The sequence below is a fragment of the Manacus candei genome, unplaced genomic scaffold, assembly GCF_025592945.1.
Source record: "Manacus candei isolate 608988 ecotype Guabito, Panama unplaced genomic scaffold, ASM2559294v1 h1tg000060l, whole genome shotgun sequence".
In the NCBI taxonomy this organism is placed as follows: domain Eukaryota; kingdom Metazoa; phylum Chordata; class Aves; order Passeriformes; family Pipridae; genus Manacus; species Manacus candei.
In genome coordinates, this window is record NW_026138108.1 from 6,491,191 (window position 1) to 6,508,791 (window position 17,601).

Here is a 17,601-nt window from a genome sequence, read left to right on the forward strand (position 1 = left end):
ATTTGACTTTGTGTAGAATGCCTGAGTGACTTGATGCTTTTGTGCTTAGAAACCCTGTATTCAAACTGTGTTCATTTGAAAGAAGAATTGAATCCTGCCTTTCTTCTGGTTTGCCCAGTCACCACTTCTTATATGACGCTGACTTCCCTTTTCTCTCTGCATATTGTCAGTCCTGTTAGTGTGTAACTAGTTCTTGCCATCTGCAACCATCATAAAGGTCACTTCTGCATGAGTGACAGGAGATTTTGTTCAGCTACATGTTTTGAGCACAGAGAAATTGGGGGGGATGGGAAGATTTCATTGTGCTTTATGTCATGTTTTGAGTTATAAGACTTAGAGATGAAGATGGAAAACAGATGAAGGAGATCAGTTTGAATGTACAGGAGAAAGGTGACCGGGAAAAATATTTAAATGAATGTCAATAGAGAGCCTGACACAGTCAGCTAAAATAGGGAAAAGGAAGGGGAAGACAGAGTCAAGATACAGGTCCTGAAGACTGAGTAATCTCACAGGTGTAGCAGCATTCCAGCCTGTCAGTGTGGTGGGAGTGAGATGAGAGACAAACTATTCTGTTTCTTGGATGTTATTGTTCCCCCTCTTCCACTGTTTATTAATAATAATGTGAATTATTGCCATGCAATTGTGGTGGTTTTTTTCCTCTTTCATAGCACATCTTGAAATTTCCAGTTCTCCTCAGGTGAAACAGCAACATTTGTCCTCACCTTCCAGTCTCAGAAATTTTTTGATCAGACCTGTGATCTAGTCCAGCATTTAATCAAATACTTACTATTTTTTCTATTCAATTTCATGAACTCTGGATCTGATTTAAACAAGACTTAAGTAATTTTGGGACTTCCAGTTCCTTTTCTCCTGTATTAAAAATCAAGATGATGACAGATCTTTGTCACTGAAATTGCAATATCATGTTTTCACCAAAAAGTCCCGTGTTCTCTTATCAAATCTTGTACTTTTTCTTTTAGCTAGATATTTTCTTGAAAAGTACTCCAGAATTTTTCATCAGTAGTTGAGTCATGCTTCTGCTATTTACTACCAGCTTATAGTTCAGAGCAGGTGAAAATCCTGTAAAGGTAAAAAGAAAATACTGAAGCAGAAGGCAAAAGTCTTGCTTCCCAAAGGCTTGGAATGGGTGGAGTCTGGGGTTAGAGAATCACCTTGTGTGGTTTTGATTGCACTTCAAAATGCGCACAGTGGAAAAGTGGTGTTTACACCAAATTCGCTGAAAAGTCCAGCTAACACAAAAATAATTTGTACATTTTAACTTTTCACATATTTATATCTTGGTACATATGCAAAAAAGTGGTAGTACATGCTTTGTTTTTTTCTTTTAGCTTTTGTTCTATTCTTATTTCCTGATAAGTGCTGATCTTACTTGGTTTCCTTCACGTTAGAAAGAATTATTCAATAGCCTTGAATTAAAATGTTTTGGTTTTATAGAAATGGCCTGTTGGATGAATATAACTGAAAATGGAGGTCTTTATCATATGTACCTTTGAAGTTAATTTGAAGAAACTGCATGCATAAAGCCATTGTTACTTTGTAACCCCTTTAGATGTTGAAGGACTGAAGTCAGGCACGTTCTTGAGCTATTTGTGCATTTCATTCAGGTTCATCTGTCAGTTGTCTCAGCATTCACCTGTTTTTAATGCAGAGACAGTTTTTACTCATCAGTGCCTCTGTAGAACATCAAAATAGAGTATGTGACTGAAAATATGCAACAGTGAAAACAGTCTCTGTGTTTGAATCATGGCCTGGATGAACCACGTTTCCTTGTGGGAGACTGAGGAAGCATAAATTTAGAGTATTGGGAAAACATATTTTTCAGCTTGGTTGGAAACAAGAGCAACAAAGTAATTATTCCTGAATAAAAGCTGGCTGGGGGATGAGAAAATGCAGGGGTGACGTTTGTTTTGCAAAATTTCCTCGGGCTTTTTTGTGAGATGTTGGATTTCGTCTCATTTTCAGATGAGCCTTTGCAGGTTGGGAGGGAGTCATGTCTAAGTCCAGTTCCCATGTTGGCCAGCCTCTCCCTCAATTCATTTCCATCTTTGTAATCTGTTTGCAGCTTGCTTTGCCTGTGGGCCACCTTGTTATTCAGATGCTATGCAGTCTTTGGGGGAGTTCTGTCTGCGGGTTTTGGGATCAAGATTCGAAATTGCAGAATTTCAATTCAGTATTATTCAAATACTCCCTGATCATCATAATCTTTTAAGTGTATGTGAACATTTTGCTATAAGACTCTGGGTTTACCTTTTTTTTTTTTTTTTTGTATTTAGAAGACAGGCCAAGAATTGGGAGACTTTTAATGTTCTGACGTGCCTTTAGTTTTTGGCTGCAAATGTCAAGCGAGTTTAGCTTTTGTTTTGTTTTTTACTGATTTGAATGCATAAAGACATGTGGTACCTAAATTAGGGCAGCAGAGGAGTTGCCAATCAGTAATGAAAATGCTCTGTCATTTTAACTGTGTGGGTGCTTAATAATTTTCCATAATAATCCTCTGCTTTAAAGCACAGAAGAAAAGGGATTACTATAGGAGTATTGTGCTCTTCTGCAGACAAGGAAACATGGCATCTTTCAAATAATGGAGAGATGCTTCTCTCCTCTGGTGCCTTAATTCTGAGCAGATAGATTATAATAACTATTCCTTTTTAAATACTACCTTTCCTCTTTTGACATCAGAACACTTTAAAAAAAGGATAATGTCATAGAAACAGAAGCTGAGGCACAAAAGATTGAATTGCCCCAACCAAGGTAATCCAGCATGTCCACAGTGGAGTCAAGAATGAAATTCCCATTTCCTGAGTCCCAGCCCAAAGTTTTACCTTCTCAGCTAGTGCTTTTTGATGATTTTTTTGCCACTCTTTCCTCCTCTCCTTGCTCTTCTTCCCCCCTCACTACTGATTGCTGTTTCCATCACTCCTACTTGCATAACCCATTTTCCAAACCCATCCTGTGTCCTCCTCATTTCCCGCTTCTGCTACTGCCGCCTCTTCTCCAGCCACCCACTTACACTGACACCACCGTGGCAAAGCGTGGCTCCAGCGGAGCTGCTTTGCTTGGGCTTAAGCCATGTCTCCTGTTGTGCTGGTGTGACTCACAGTCAGCAGCCTCTGCACAGACTGTGTCGTCCCTGCTAAGCCCTTTGGGATCTAGAAGCTGTGCAGGTACCTTAGAGTGACAGCTGAGCTAATACAACTGCAAGACTTTGCCTTTTGCTGCCTAATGAATCTCTAACCTGTGCTTCATGGGCAGCAGAAAAAACAGTGGAAGCCTTGGAGCACACGCTCTTAATATTTGGTACCTGGAGATGTTTGGACCTCTATACTTTTGCATAAAGTTTTTTCAATGTTCAAGTGAACGCTGAGGGTTGAAAACCTGACTCTGCCAGCTTGAGCCAGGGAATATGTCTTTCCATGGGGGCTTGTGAATCTGCTTAGTTTTAAAGCATTTGCTTTGTCAGATAAAGAAAGTCAAGAGGTGCAGTTCTGGATCCCTTTTCTAACTTGAAGTTCAATTTGAATTCAAATATTGTTCTTGATTGCAAATAAACATTTGTATTTCCCTAAGAGAAAAATGGAGCACCCTGCAGTCCTAGATGAATGCAGAGGCTTTGGGACTTCTGAGCAGATAGATATTTCATGCCCAAACTCAAGTAAGTGAGTGACCCAAAAATAGCCTGCATAATTTAAGCATGTTTTCATGAAGAGAAGGTAGTTTGTGTGTGAGCTCAGAGACAAAGTTCCTTCCAGGATATATATGGAAAGCAGAGAGGTAGGCTGCCTTGTTTTGAAACTAGGAAAGGGATATGCAAACTGGCAGGGTAATAACTGCACTTGTCTTTTTCTTCAGGACATCTTTTTTTGTAAGCAGCTCTGTGCTCATTTCCTTTCTGAATGCCCTTGCCTTAGCCCTGCTTGCTCTCTTCTGTATTTCAGTCTGCTCATTTGTCCTAGCAGCCATTTGTTTCAGTGAAGTATTTTCTTTCTGGCGCTGAAACTTTAAGAAGAGAGAAGGCAATTTAGGTGAAAAATCACTTTATCCAGATTAATGACTGCTGCACTGACTGTTATCACAGCGGTATTAGCTAGATTTTTTTTTTTTTGAGAGAACAGAACCCTCAGAAATTTATTCTATCTGAAATTGTAATTGTGGAGACACACCAGGTTGGTCCAGAAAAAGAGAGTCTTCGTGTACTCAGAGGAAAGCTGTATGTATAGAAGGTGTGGTTGAACCGTGCTTTCAATGTTAGCAAGTGATAAACCACTAATTGCCAGTGGGTTCAGATGAGGGACCAGCATTGGGTCTTATAGCTGGGAGTTCATTGCCGAAAGCTGAGTTTACAGAGAAGGAAACACAGATTTCATTTCCAGCAGGAAACAGAGTGTAACTGAACTGCAGAACATACTTCTGTTCTTACTTAACAGTGGCGTGAAGTCAGAAGTAGTTGGTGGCATTATTGAAAGCCTGTAGTCAGAATCTACCCCCATGTATAGTTTTAATGCTTTAATAAAGATATGTATGTCCTGTCGGGGAAGGGGACAGGCTTGAAGGAATTAATGTTTTAATAATACCCCAGCAAAAGCTCCTTAACTGTGAAGCATCTGGGATGATGTGGATTCAATGCAATAGCTTCTGATATTTTCCAGTTTTCTTGTCTCCCTCTTTCCCTGTGTTTGTCAGAGCTGCCACTGTTGTGCAAGGGGAACTCTGGGGTTAGACAGACCTTAAGCTTTAGGGCGTCTCCTGAAGGACAGTGGATGGTAAGTGCTGTTCTGTTTGTGAGTGGTTTATAAAAGTCCTCCAAAAGACACGGTTACCTCAAATCAGAATGAGCAGATAGGACCTAAATGTACCTAGATGAAAACAGGACTGGTAGATGTAAAAAGCAGCACAGAATGACAGTTGTACCCAACCTGTTAGCTAAGGCTCAGGTATATGCAAAGTGCAGTGGAAGGAGAAGACCTACATGGGATTTACAGGACTGAATTGTTAGTATTCCTTATAGTAATGCAGAATTGAGCTACCTAAACACTGGGCCCTTGAGCTAGTGTTAAATAAAAAAATGGGGCAGATAAATCTATTTCTGGATTCTTAATACATTGTAAGAGGAAAAGATGTTCATTAGGCAAATCCTGGATGAACCTGGATCTACCTCTGGAGGTAAGAAATTTATCTTCTGAGAACGACAGCATAGTAACAGTGTGAAAAAAGTAGTTCTTGGGAGAAACTGAAGTAGAAATCAAGTACATAATACATTATCAAGGACTACAAAGGACTGTTCTAATTATGTACAAATTCAGATTATCAGCCTTTCTTCTATTCCTAAAATACAACTTGAGGTCTTGCTTGTTTTTTCTTTTGGAGTAGAATTTTGTGAAGACAAGATCCAGCTGCAGTTGATTTTGTTGTTTATAATTTAGCACTTACCAGAGCCATGAGTGTTTCTTCTGGGTTTTTGTACGTTTAATCTCTACTTCCTCCAGACCGTAGGAATACTATTCCTTTACGTTCCCAATCTCATCAGCAGTTGCAGATGCTGTGGCTTGCCTAGAAGGTTGTCAGCTCTTCTGAAGTTCCTCACATGAGGATAAAGGTGTGTATCCTTCCTTCACAGAAGTACTGTACCAAAAATGCTCAACCAACTAGAACACTGCTGATATGTAGTCCATAGTTGTCATTTGTAGCATCTAAAATGAAATTTAATCCCATTGTGTTTCTCAGTTCTTACTGGTGCATGTTTTGTGTGGCAAATCAAGTGCAACTCAGACACCTGGATTTCTTTCAGTTTTGTGTCAGCTGGACTGTTGTGGCTCAGTGAAGAACAAGTGAAGGACGGGGCCCAAAGAAGTAAGAAAAACTGAATTCATTTAATCAGCTAAAAAGACAAACATTTATTATTGTTGGGGAGGGAAAAGGAAGATACCTAGATAATTATAGGGTTTTTTACTCTTCCCTTGTAAAATTACTAATGGTGCGAATTCTTTAGACATCGGTTGTATCAAGTGTTTGCAGGCTTCATTTATTATCTACTAATCAAAATTAGCATTGTAGAACCAAAGCAATACCAAGCTTTTCTCCTACATTTCTGTTGAGAACACTGTATTTATTCAAGATTTTAGAAGCAAGTCTCTGGAAACCCCTGATTGCTTCAGAAAAGGATTCCCCTTTACACTATACAGCAGGCACTGAAACCATGATACAAAATTTATTTTCATGCTAGAATTGTTTTGCATAACATTGTGCATGCATTTTACTCAGTACTAAATTGCATACAATGCTGTTGTCTTGTTTCTTAAACTTTGAGACCATTTATACTTGAGTATTTTCCTGATTTTGTACTATAAGTCCCAGTTTTAAAATAACACCTCTTTTGTTTAAAATTCATACTGGTTACTTAATATGAACAATTTATGAAGGGTCTTTACGGATCTATACATCAATAAAATACAACATAACCAGAGCTGGAAAATTACCCAGCTGTTACTGTCAGGTCCGAAGGAAGGTCCCATGTGTCACAAGCATGCCAACAAAAACAGACAGGAAAAAGTTTTTCTTATTTTTATACACTTCTAGTTGGATTAAAAGTTCTTGATTTCCATGTCGGTGTGATGAACTGTGAAGGCGTGGTCAATATGACCGATGACTGCCTGATTGCACTTTTTAAAACCATTACTCTGTATCTTGTATACAAAAAGAAGCGATCCATAGCAAAGAAATGTACAGTTTTATAATGTTTTACATTTTGGCTACAACAATGTATGTAAAAGTAAAGAGCTTTGAAAGAAAATATATAACTTTGCTTTTTTTTTTTTTCTTCTTAATCATACATTTGCAGTGTTTCTTGCGTGTGTGTTGTTTTGGGGTTTTTTGTTTGTTTTGGTTTTTTGTTGGTTTTTTTTTTTCATTTTCATTTTTTGTCTTCATGCAATTCATGCTATGGAACAAAAAAATAGATTAAAAAAAAAAAAGATCTTCTACAGTTTTGTTACATTTTGGCCGTAGAAAAAGCCTGCATCTCTAGTACAACTCCAGAACCATGAAGAATCATCCATAAAACCTGCATGGAGCGAGTTAACTTTGTCCAAATGAGAAGGTCTTCTATGCCTGCACAGTTCCACACAGATGTTTATTAGCCATCAATGTTCATCTCCATCTTGCCTTGTCAGGTCACTCTGACTGCCTCTGTTGGCATATATTTAGCAATGACTGGACTTTCTTTGCAAAGATCTGCATGTAAAGAATACAATCAGTACTTGAGCTTCTTCCCTGTGCTTTTCACATCAAGCTCGGCATCTTAGTTTTAAAGGAAGGAGGAAAAGGTGAGATAGCTACATGCAGAGGCAGCCATATTCTTCTTCAACAGGATTTTTTTTTCCATGCAGTCAGCCAGACTGAGACCTCTCTACAGTGTGTCTGAGTATTGCTTTCAGCTTAAAATAGGTGCCCATGCAAAGTTTCATCCTACTGTGCTTGTTTGCTCAAACTCCTGCAGGGTTCCTATGGCTCAAAAATATCCTGAGAAAAGCAAAATCTTCCATCGTTGGCATGTTTCAGCATCGACTAAATGCCTAACCCATTCCATACAGAGCCAGTAGATCCACCATTAGCCAAAATAAGCACATACTAGCAGGATGCACCAGGAAGGAAGCTATCTGGTGCATCTACCCTTCATCCTATGTACTGATACCATGCAGCACGTATGGCCCACCAGTACTACGCCAATGCCTGCCTATGTCATCTGAGTGCTATTTAGGAGTGTTGTCACCTAGCATCAGTAGTAACACCGTTTCCAGCAGGTGCTACTGTGAGACATTGCATCTTCAGACTTAGTCACCTGGACTATATGCAACATGGCATAGGCTAATTGAAAATAAAGCTTTTTAGACCATTCTCTGCTACTGATCCATGCTACAAAATAGATGGGATGGGAGACCAAGAACGTCTCACTGGACTAGGAGAGCTGTAGGGCGCAGACACTGAGGATAATCCTATCGCTTTTCCACTTATGCCAGCTATGCTGTTAAGGCTCCGTGACATTTCGTAACCTTCATTTAAAAGAAAAATGCAAAGTACAGCATTGGATCAATGACAGAATGGACTAAGAATGAGGTCAACATTGTAGCCAGTTCAATAGCATCTGCATGCACAGACATGCCGAGAGTAGTATCGCTTGCAACGTGACTCAGAAGGCCGTTGAAATACGGAACAAGTTTAAAATATATATATTTAAAAAAAAAATCATCATTTCTCAAGGATGGTCAGGCTATGTAATTGGTCCTATAGGCAGCAACATGGTTGTACCCTAAAAAACAGAAGAGTCAGTGGGAGGGATTTTCTATGTCTCCATCATACACTCACACATACTTCTCCCTTCCACTTCATGCATTTTTACTTCAGGCAAAATTAAGGTTTCTGGCATCTTTGGGGGCAGGAGGGGGAAAAGGCAGCATAGAATTTATTTTGTTGCTATAGAGATACTACTCCTTTGTTCTCAGCATTAAAAAAAAAAAAGAAAAATAAACCCAAAATTGCATGCATTGTTTCCCTCCCTCCCTCCCCCCCCCGCTTCTTTTTCAGACGTGCACGTAAACAGCTCAGCAAGTGTACAGAGAGTTGCACAAACTATGGATGAAATTCTGTTGGAACAACAATTAAGATGCTCTCAACGTGTTTCAAACAGGCCAACAATATGCTGACGTATATTACTCTTTAGCCAACCAGCCTCTGTTTCATTCAGTAACGAGAGGCGGTTGCAGTGCATCGTGAAAACCATACATTCCCCATCCCAAAGGATGTGCCATTTGGAGTGTTCCCCTGATCCACTGGAACCACCTGAACTCGCCCAGGCTGAATGAACACGGCCAATGCTTATCCAATACAGAATCAAGTAAAATGCTTTGCTACAAAGGTAAATTTTAGAGGATATACTTTCATATGAAAGTCTTGTGGTCCTACTATATCTGTTGATGATGAGCTTTAAACTTATAAATACATACACTATCTATAACTGGCATTTACTATAACTATTGCCCATCATAAAATGGCACATGGGAATTCTATACTCCATACTCAGTGTATGGTTACGTCATACAATCTTTGCGGTTTTAAAATATTGACTATATCATATACTATGTACAGTACACCAGTGGTAAACACTGATTTGAAGAGAGAAATTTCTTTTCCAAATTTCCTGTTCCTTATCAACTTTGATGCATATAGATGTAACTCTAATTTTGGTTTGCATGGTTTCCTCACTTTACATTATTTAAACACAACAGCCTATTTTAAGAAGGGAAGGGTTTTTTCTTATGATTTGACTTCTGTTGCTAAATAGATTATTCTGACCATTAGCAAACTAAAATGAAGTTACTTCTGAGATTTTTGTAGCTGTCAGAAGTCTGAGAAACTAATAATGATTTATTTATGAAAGGATTTTAGATGGATTATTTTCCAATTGTAAGACACCTGTGCCAACAGATGTTCATGCTTTCCTCTCTCTGTTGAACTAAGCAGTTATGAATACCCAAATACTTTGTTTTAGTGCTCTGTTAAGGTAGCTGAATAATCATTTCACATTTCTTGAGGATGTTTTGCTTTTGTGTTTTATCTCTTCTGTCAGCCACCTCCAAGTCTGTGCTCCTCAGAGTTTGGTAAGATTTGTGAGCTTTCCAAGTGGCAAACCTTCATTGCTATGAAATGTTAATTGGTCTCTCCTTAGAGGACGGGCTAATTTAAGGGCATAGTAGAGCATCCTCCACTAAAGCTTACTGCACCAGCTGGGGTGGAAGACTTGACTGCCTAGCATAGCTGCATGGGGTAGTTACAGCTCCTCAGGCTTTTCTTTCTGAAAGAAATAGGTTAGAAACTCCAAATGCAGACATCAGGTGGTGGTTTCCAGCCCAAACGTGCATCTCTACAGCAAGCGCACTATCGCGTGCTACAGCTACAGCTGACTTTCTCTTATTTATTTAAAATGGTTGCTAACTACATGGTCACAGGACCCCAGCTACATACCCTTTCTTATTCCTCCATCAGGCGGGCAGGGATATTCCCCGGTTGATAAGAGGAAGCAGGGTCCATATCTCTCCCGAGTGCCAGAGCGCGTAAAGGGCAGGCCCTCATCAGGCGTAATAGCCTGGTCTATGTGGGGACAGTCTTCGTTTGCCAGCGCCGCCTTGGCCACCTCACCATTCAGTTTCGAATCTTCAAACATATAAGCAGAAGGCTATTGAAACACTATGCACTGTTTATTAGAGTTCCAGCTGCAAATTAAGGGTTCACAGCTAAAGACTTCTATAGCGACACTATAAAAGGTAGCACATCTGTCCTAGACACTGCGTTCGTGTGCACTGCACCAAAATAAAATAAAGTCTGTTAAAGTGGGAGGAGAAACAAAAAGTGATCACGTTAGGGGTAACAGCAGCCACCTGTACATCCGCACAGAGGGGCACTTTCAGAAACGGGCGTGCATTGGTTCCTAGTCCTGCGAGCAGAAGACTGCGGTTAGAAATCAGATTATGTTTTCGCATGACGTCAGATGGTGCATGAATGACTGGTTTGTCATGGAGCCTACTGTCACTCAGAACTCTGGAGAGGCAGTGGACTGTGAGTTGTGTGTTAGAATTTGAGTATATTCTGTTTGTGCTGATTTATGCCCGTGTGCAGTATTACTGAGGGGGAAATTCCTGCTCTTCCCCTCCCCAAAATTTACCGAGATGGTTCTATAGCATTTCCAGTATCAGTCATGCAGAATGGCTCTACACATTTTAGACACACAGAGTATGTTACATATGGAAATACAACAGCAGAACGTGGATTTAAGAAAAAACAATCCATTTTCTGATGTTCTCCTCTGAAACACGTACAGTATTTGCAATGCCAGCACAGGACACTACATACAGAAAACACTACAGCAGGCCATGAATTTGGAAACTAGATAGAGTAAAATTTACTCTTGGCTGTAAGTGATAAAAATGAGTTGTCAGATTTTCCCACCTTGCTCCACGCATTCCCATGAGGATAGACTGAGAATCATATGTTTTCTCTGTGTGACTGATTTTACATTTATAACACAAAGTGCTGTTTAGTGGAGTATTTGTTTTAGGGCTTTAAAGTGCAAATTAGTGTATTGAGAATATACTCGAAATATGGCACAGCTCGATATGAGTATTTTGGTTGAAGGGAGGAAAAACAGTCAAAATGTGCTTTCTGAAGCTTCACAAATGCTGAGATATGTTAACTGAGTGGTACTGGCAGCATCCTACACCTCGGTTGCACAATGCTTATTACCTAGACACTGTAAGGCAATGGGTGATTCTGCAAGTCTTTAAGGAAAGACAAACTTAACAGATAGACTTAATTTCAGTGCCACTTCTAGATTCACATACTAGCTTGTTCTGAGTGCTACATAATACTTTCATTTATTTTTCAATTATTTCGAAGCCAAGTAATAAAACAAGCCCAAGGGAAAAAAAAACATTAGGTAGGGTTTGGAGAGATGATTCTGATCTTCTGATGGACAACATACATGAGTAGAAGGCAAAAGTGTTTTCAAGTTATATTTGTTGCTTCGCACACAGACACGCACACTCACACACACACATGTATATCACACACTAGTAATTGCATTCTATGCCTTTATTTTTCTTCTATTTAAATGTCACTGGCTTGTCACAACGTTAACAGCCTTTTCTGCAGATCTCACCTCTGCCTCTTTTTTTCCTCTATGCAGAATCAGCCAGTTATTTCCCCAGAGAGGGAGGTAGTGATGTTTTGTGAGCAACGAAATAATTAGGTCTCTCAATACGTTAAAAAAAAAAGACGAAAGCTATAGGTGCATTTTAATACTTGTGGACACTAATTTCAATATGATTCTAAAGTTGTGAGGTTCCACTGAGCTGCAATTCCTTTCTGTTTATAATACTCACTGCTATTTAATACCACTCTGCACAAAAACTTGGTACAGCTGCCATAGTAACCGTGACATTGCAGGTACTGAGCCGTTGATTTAAAAATCACTTAACTGTGTTTGGGGAGAGCCGCAGTCCTCTTGGGGATGAGCAAAGAACTGGGCTGCTTCATAAGCCTCTACTGCTACAAGCTCATGGCTCTAATCCTGAAATGAGGGAGGCAGCTGTGTCAGCAGAGCTCTACACTGAAATCTCTGAGACACCCACTGCTACTCCTGAGCCCAGGTTTGCAAACTAAATTGTTAGTGCTGCAGGGGGAATTGGTCCATTTCAGGAGCTCAAAACCTTTCTGAGCAGAGTGGTTGTGGGTCAGGCTGCTCACTGGTAACAGCCATTGGTCCTTTTGGAAGCAGCTTGCAGGCTCTGTTGTGCTTGAGTGGCAAGAATATTGACCTTCTTTGAATTAATTTCTTAAATTGCATTATAAATCTCTAGCAACTTGAGCTGGAACTTGCTCTTGCAGCCCCCTCAGGGTCCCTTCACATTGATGAATTTTTCTCTATGCTTGTTAAAAATCCACAGCTTTGTTATTTTATTTCTATTCAAGAGGAAGAGAACAGAGTAGCTGGAGATGCGGAAAAATTGCTGAACTATTCTACTAATGTCCCTTGAACATTACATGCATGGGCCATGCCTTAGGATTCACATTCTGGATAACAATGCTAATCCATAATGACAATTTGGCTAAATATTTAGGAAGTAGAGAAGTTGCCAGCACAGAAGACTGCATCTATTGCTGGTGTATATAAGTAAGTGTTAATTAGAGTGGCTGTGTTCCAAACCACTGGCTGCAGCACCTAATTCCCTGGAGACAGGACACAACAATCACTTGGTATTTAATATGTGATTAGTCTGTTATGGGAATAAAGAAAACATCTCTGATGTCATCAATCCAATGAGAAGTCCTCATTGTTTTCATTAGCAGATCTACGAGCTGAACTTTAGGAAGAAGGTATAAAGATTGAATGGAATTATGTTATTTTAGTTTGATTTCTCAAGTTTCCATTTGCATGTTTGTTTTTTCCGACTGACTTTGTCTTTGAGAGAACTCCAGTTGAAGCAAACCTACTGCAACGATTGCTGTCTGGTGGCTACCAGTCTAGTTATACTAATGACAACTGCTTCTAGGTGCTTAAAGATTCTAAGGCTTCATTCTGGCCTGCCAAATTCACACGAGTCTTGCCATCCCCCCTAGCTGAATCTGAATTAGGCTTGTACAGCATTTTTTGTTCTTTAGGTTCTGTTCCATGAAGAAAGTCAATATTATCACCTCTGTTTTACAGATGGGTAAAACTACCATATAGTGAAGTGACTTACCTACTGCTATGTAAGAGGTTATTTACAACAAAATTTTCTGACTCTCAGCTTGGCACCTTATCTCCCTAATTGTCCTATCTGTGAATACCTAGTTAACTGCACCAACTTTAAACATTCTCCTGCAGAGATTTGGCTGAGAGGCTAAAGAAAGTAGTCAGCATATTTCCCAGGTGAGTAGTTTGTTTCTCAACTACCTTGTCAGTGTGGCTTCTGCTTGTTTTTTTTTTTCCTGTCTCATCCATCTCCATCTGCTATCTCTATCTGTCTGCACACCCAAATACCTTGGGTGTTTCCAAGCAAAACTTAGGAGAACTGCTGGATTTGGCATTAGTATACTTTGCTGATTGTGGAGAAGCACAGTAGAGACTGCCTGGGTACCTGCTGCTGCATGGCTCATCTCTCTTGTAGTTTTTTTGCAAATTTTTTGCAATTGGTTGCAAACTGTCATAGTGGCTTTACCAGTGTTGCTAGTTTTGATTATAAGCTAGGGTCTGGCCCTGAATCTCCAGCTATTTGAACTGCATCTTATGTTCAGAGTATCAATGATATACTTATTACCTCAATCTATGCTTGGAAATGTGGCACTAGTACAGAAATGGCTCTTGCACTGGGAAAGTCACCCCAGTCCTCTTCCCTTAAGCAGACACTGCCATTCTCCAACTGCTGCTAAGAAACAAGTTCCTGGTCTACCCTTCTCACTTCAGATACCTTCAGAAATGAGGTGTGGGCCAGGGATGGTCGCAATTCACACTGCTTCCTCTTGGGGGTTGCAGGTTTGACTGAAACAGGGCTGAGAGAAACCCCACAGTTCATAGCATGGTACCCATGTATAGTTACCTATGAGTCAGTGTCAGACTACATGGGCCGTGACAGATTCTTTCACATTATGCTAAAGAAGATGAGGTCTTCTCAGCCCTAGATCAGAAACATAGCAATTAAGAGACACAGTACTGTTTTTTTGGTTACATTAGGTCACTGACAATCTCCTCCAGAAGAACAGAGACTATCTTCCTCCCAACTACCCCTGTTTAAAGATTGAAAGAGACAAGGACACAGCTTGAGTACCTACAGCTTCCCTGAGCAGCCATTTGCCATTCCACAAAGGCTCAAGTGACTTCAGGGCTCTGCAGCCCTGTTAAAAGGTAAGGGGTTGACTGGCAGGAAGGAGGCAGGAGCAACTGAATGCAAAGAAGGGCCAGAACTGAGAAGGTAAGTTGCTTGAGAGATGAAGATGTTGCTACTGGGGAAACCTCGTCTGAGTAAAGTTACGTTCCACACCACAACTCCATGTACACCTAAAAATTAAGCTTGTCTAGATCTCAGCTGTGCTCTTATAGTCCTGATCCCAAACCTAGGATTACTGTCTGTGGCTAGTGCCACTCCTGATCAGTTGAGAGTGTCCTTTGGCTCTCATTCAGAACTTGAGGGTCATTTTCATTTGCTCGTTTTAAACCTGTTGCTAACCCTAGCACACACAGTAGCTGCCTGAAATGTCTTATGAAGAAGGATCTCCACAAGGTCCCTAACAACAGAGACCTTTAATCCAACTGGATCTCTAAAGAAAGAATTGGTATGTTGTCCACTGAGTTAATTACTCTTCTGTTTTTCAGTCCTCTCACGCTTTCTGGTGGTGTAAAAGGGCTGGTACTGTGTCATATTATGCTGGCAATGGGAAATTCTTTTTGGTATGATGGCTTTCCCTGGCTCTAGGGCTAGTGACAGAAAGCTATAGGAGCAGAGGTGTGCTCTAGCTTTTCTTAGCTACAAGCCTATTAGCTGGAAGTGGGAAGTTGAGCAGCACTGAGGCTGCTGAAGAACAGATTTTTCATATGCCTTTATTCTAAAAAAAAAAAAAAAAAAGCAAGGATTTTACATTTCTTTTTGCATCCTAGTTTTGCAGCATCACTTTTGCCTAATACCTCTTGTGCTAAGCCATTATGAAGTTTGAGTAGGAATCCAAGTATTTAAAGATATTTAACTTTGATTTGTGGAGAAGTTAAGAGCTGCTTGTCATCTGAAAATATCCATTGACTTTATATCCCTAGATTTCACCTTCCTAGTCAGCCAACTAGGGAAGTTACCCCACTGGACCTGTTGTTTGTGAACAGAGAAAAACTTGTGGGTGATGTGATGGTTGGAGGCCATCTTGGGCATAGCAGTCACAAAATGATAAGAGTTTTTGATTCTTGGAGAGTAAGAAGGAGGGTCAGCAGAACTTGGTGCTGACCTGGTGCTACCTTGGACTTACAGCACCAGACTTTGGCCTGTTTAGGAGACTGGTTGACTGAGTGCCTTGGCAGGCAATCCTGAAGGGCAAAGAAGTCATTAAGGAAATCCTAAAGGTGCAGGAGCAGGCTGTCCCCAAGTGCCAAGAGAGGAGCTGGTGAAAGAAGACCAACCTGGCTGAACAGAGAGCTTTGGCTGGAACTCAGGAAAGAAATGTGAGTTTATCACCTTTGGAAGAAGGGGCAGGCAGCTCAGGAGGACTACAGGGATGTTGTGAGGTTGTGCAGGGAGAAAAATAGAAGGGCAAAAGCCCAACTAGAACTTAATCTGGCCAGTGCCATAAAAGACAATAAAAAATATTTCCTATAAATACACTAGCAACAAAAGAAAGGCTAAGGAGACTCCTTTATTAGGTGGGGGGAGAAACATAGTGACAAAGGATGAGCTACATAATGCTGCCTTTGCCTCAGTCTTTAATAGTAAGACCAGTTGTTCTCCGAGTACCAGTCCGTGAGCTGGAAGACGGAGTAGAATGAAGCCCCCATATTGCAAGGGGAAATGGTACACTACTTAGACTCACACAAGTCTGTGGGGCTGTGTGGGATCCAACCAAGGGTACTGAGGGAGCTCATGGAAGTGCTCACTGGCCCACTTTCCATCATTTGTCATCAGTCCTGGCTCACTAGAAGTTGTAAAATGTGATTCCTAACTATAAGAATGGCCAGAAGAAAGATCCGGGGAATTACAGGCCTGTCAGCCTGACCTCAGTGCCCAGGAAGGTCATGGAGCAGATCATCCCTGAGTGCCATCATGTTGTGGCACGTGCAAGACAACCAGGGGATCAGGCTGAGCCAGTATGGGCTTAGGAAGGGTAGATACTGATTGACCAACCTCATCTCCTTCTATGACAAGGTGACTCACTTAGTGGAGGAGGCAGAGGTTTTCCACAGTGTTCTCCTAGAGAAACTGGCTGCTCGTGACTTGGACAGGTGCAGTCTTTGCTGGGTAAAAATCTAGCTGAATGGCCTGGCCCAGAAAGTGGTGGTTAATGGAGTTATATCCAGTTGGTGGCTGGTCACTGGTGGTGTTTACCAGCGCTCAGTGTTGGGGCCAGTCCTGTTCAATATCTTTATCAATGATCTGGATGAGGGACCAAGGGCATCCTCAGTTAGTCTGCAGACAACATCAAACTGAAGTGCTGATCTGCTGGAGGGTAGGATGACTCTGCAGAGGGATCTGGACAGGCTGGATTGATGGGCCAAGGCCAATTGGATGAGGTTCAACAAGGCCTGCTGGGTCCTGCCCTTGGGTCACAACAACCCCAGGCAGTGCCACAGGCTGCAGGAAGAGTGACTGGAAAGCTGCCTGGTGAAAAAGGACCTGGGGATGCTGGTTGACAGCTGGCTGAACATGAGCCACCAGTGTGCCCAGGTGGCCAAGAAGACCAATGGCATCTTGGCTTGTATCAGGAATAGTGTGGCCAGCAGGACCACTTGTACTCAGCACTGGTGAGGCCACACCTTGAGTCCTGTGCCCAGTTCTGGGCCCCTCACGACAACAAAGACATTGAGGTGCTGAAGTGTGTCCAGAGAAGGACAACAAAGCTGGGGAAGGGTCTGGAGCACAGATCTGGTGAGAAGCAGCTGAGGGAGCTGAGGGTGTTTAGCCTGGAGAAAAGGAGGCTCAGAGGAGGCCTTGTTAATATCTAAAAACACCCGAAAGCAGGTTGTAGACAGGTAACAATCAACAAGCAATAGGACACAAGGAAAAGGCCTCAAGTGTGTGCCAGGGGAGATTTAGGTTAGATATTGGGAAATATTTCTTCACCAAAAGGGTTGTCCAGTATTGAAACAGGCTGTCCAGGGAAGTAGATGAATCTCCATCCCTGGTGATATTTAAAAGCCATGTAGATGTGGCACTGAGGGCCATAGTTTAGTGGTGGACTTGGCAGTGTTGGGCTGATGGTTGGATTTGATGATATTGAAGGTCTTTTCCAACCTACATGATTCTGTGATTCAGTGATTTCTCTCTGAGATGTTGCTTGGAAAGGAAATATTTACAGTTAAATTCC

The 17,601-nt window shown here is 41.1% G+C and overlaps 2 protein-coding genes across 5 annotated transcripts in view; both read right to left on the reverse strand.

Moving 5' to 3' along the window:
- Nucleotides 1-17,601, reverse strand: part of KCNC1 (potassium voltage-gated channel subfamily C member 1) — a 127,403-nt gene that overhangs the window by 11,750 nt on the left and 98,052 nt on the right. Inside the window, exons 3-4 of one of the 4 annotated variants that reach the window (XM_051804328.1) lie at nucleotides 10,033-10,221; nucleotides 6,089-7,245 (exon numbers count right to left, since the gene is read on the reverse strand). In XM_051804328.1, coding sequence (XP_051660288.1) covers nucleotides 7,181-7,245; nucleotides 10,033-10,221 — 254 coding nt within the window. In that variant the 3' untranslated portion in view covers nucleotides 6,089-7,180. Of the gene's footprint in view, nucleotides 1-6,088; nucleotides 8,064-10,032; nucleotides 10,222-17,601 lie in introns of those variants that run through there. The other 3 variants (XM_051804327.1, XM_051804326.1, XM_051804329.1) reach the window with 3 other exon arrangements.
- The window catches only part of LOC127478513 (ferritin light chain-like), a 136,443-nt gene continuing 129,154 nt past the window's right edge, over nucleotides 10,313-17,601 (reverse strand). The window contains exon 4 of the transcript XR_007907248.1: nucleotides 10,313-10,322. The gene's annotated coding sequence lies outside the window, so the exon portion shown is untranslated. The remainder of the gene's footprint in view (nucleotides 10,323-17,601) is intronic.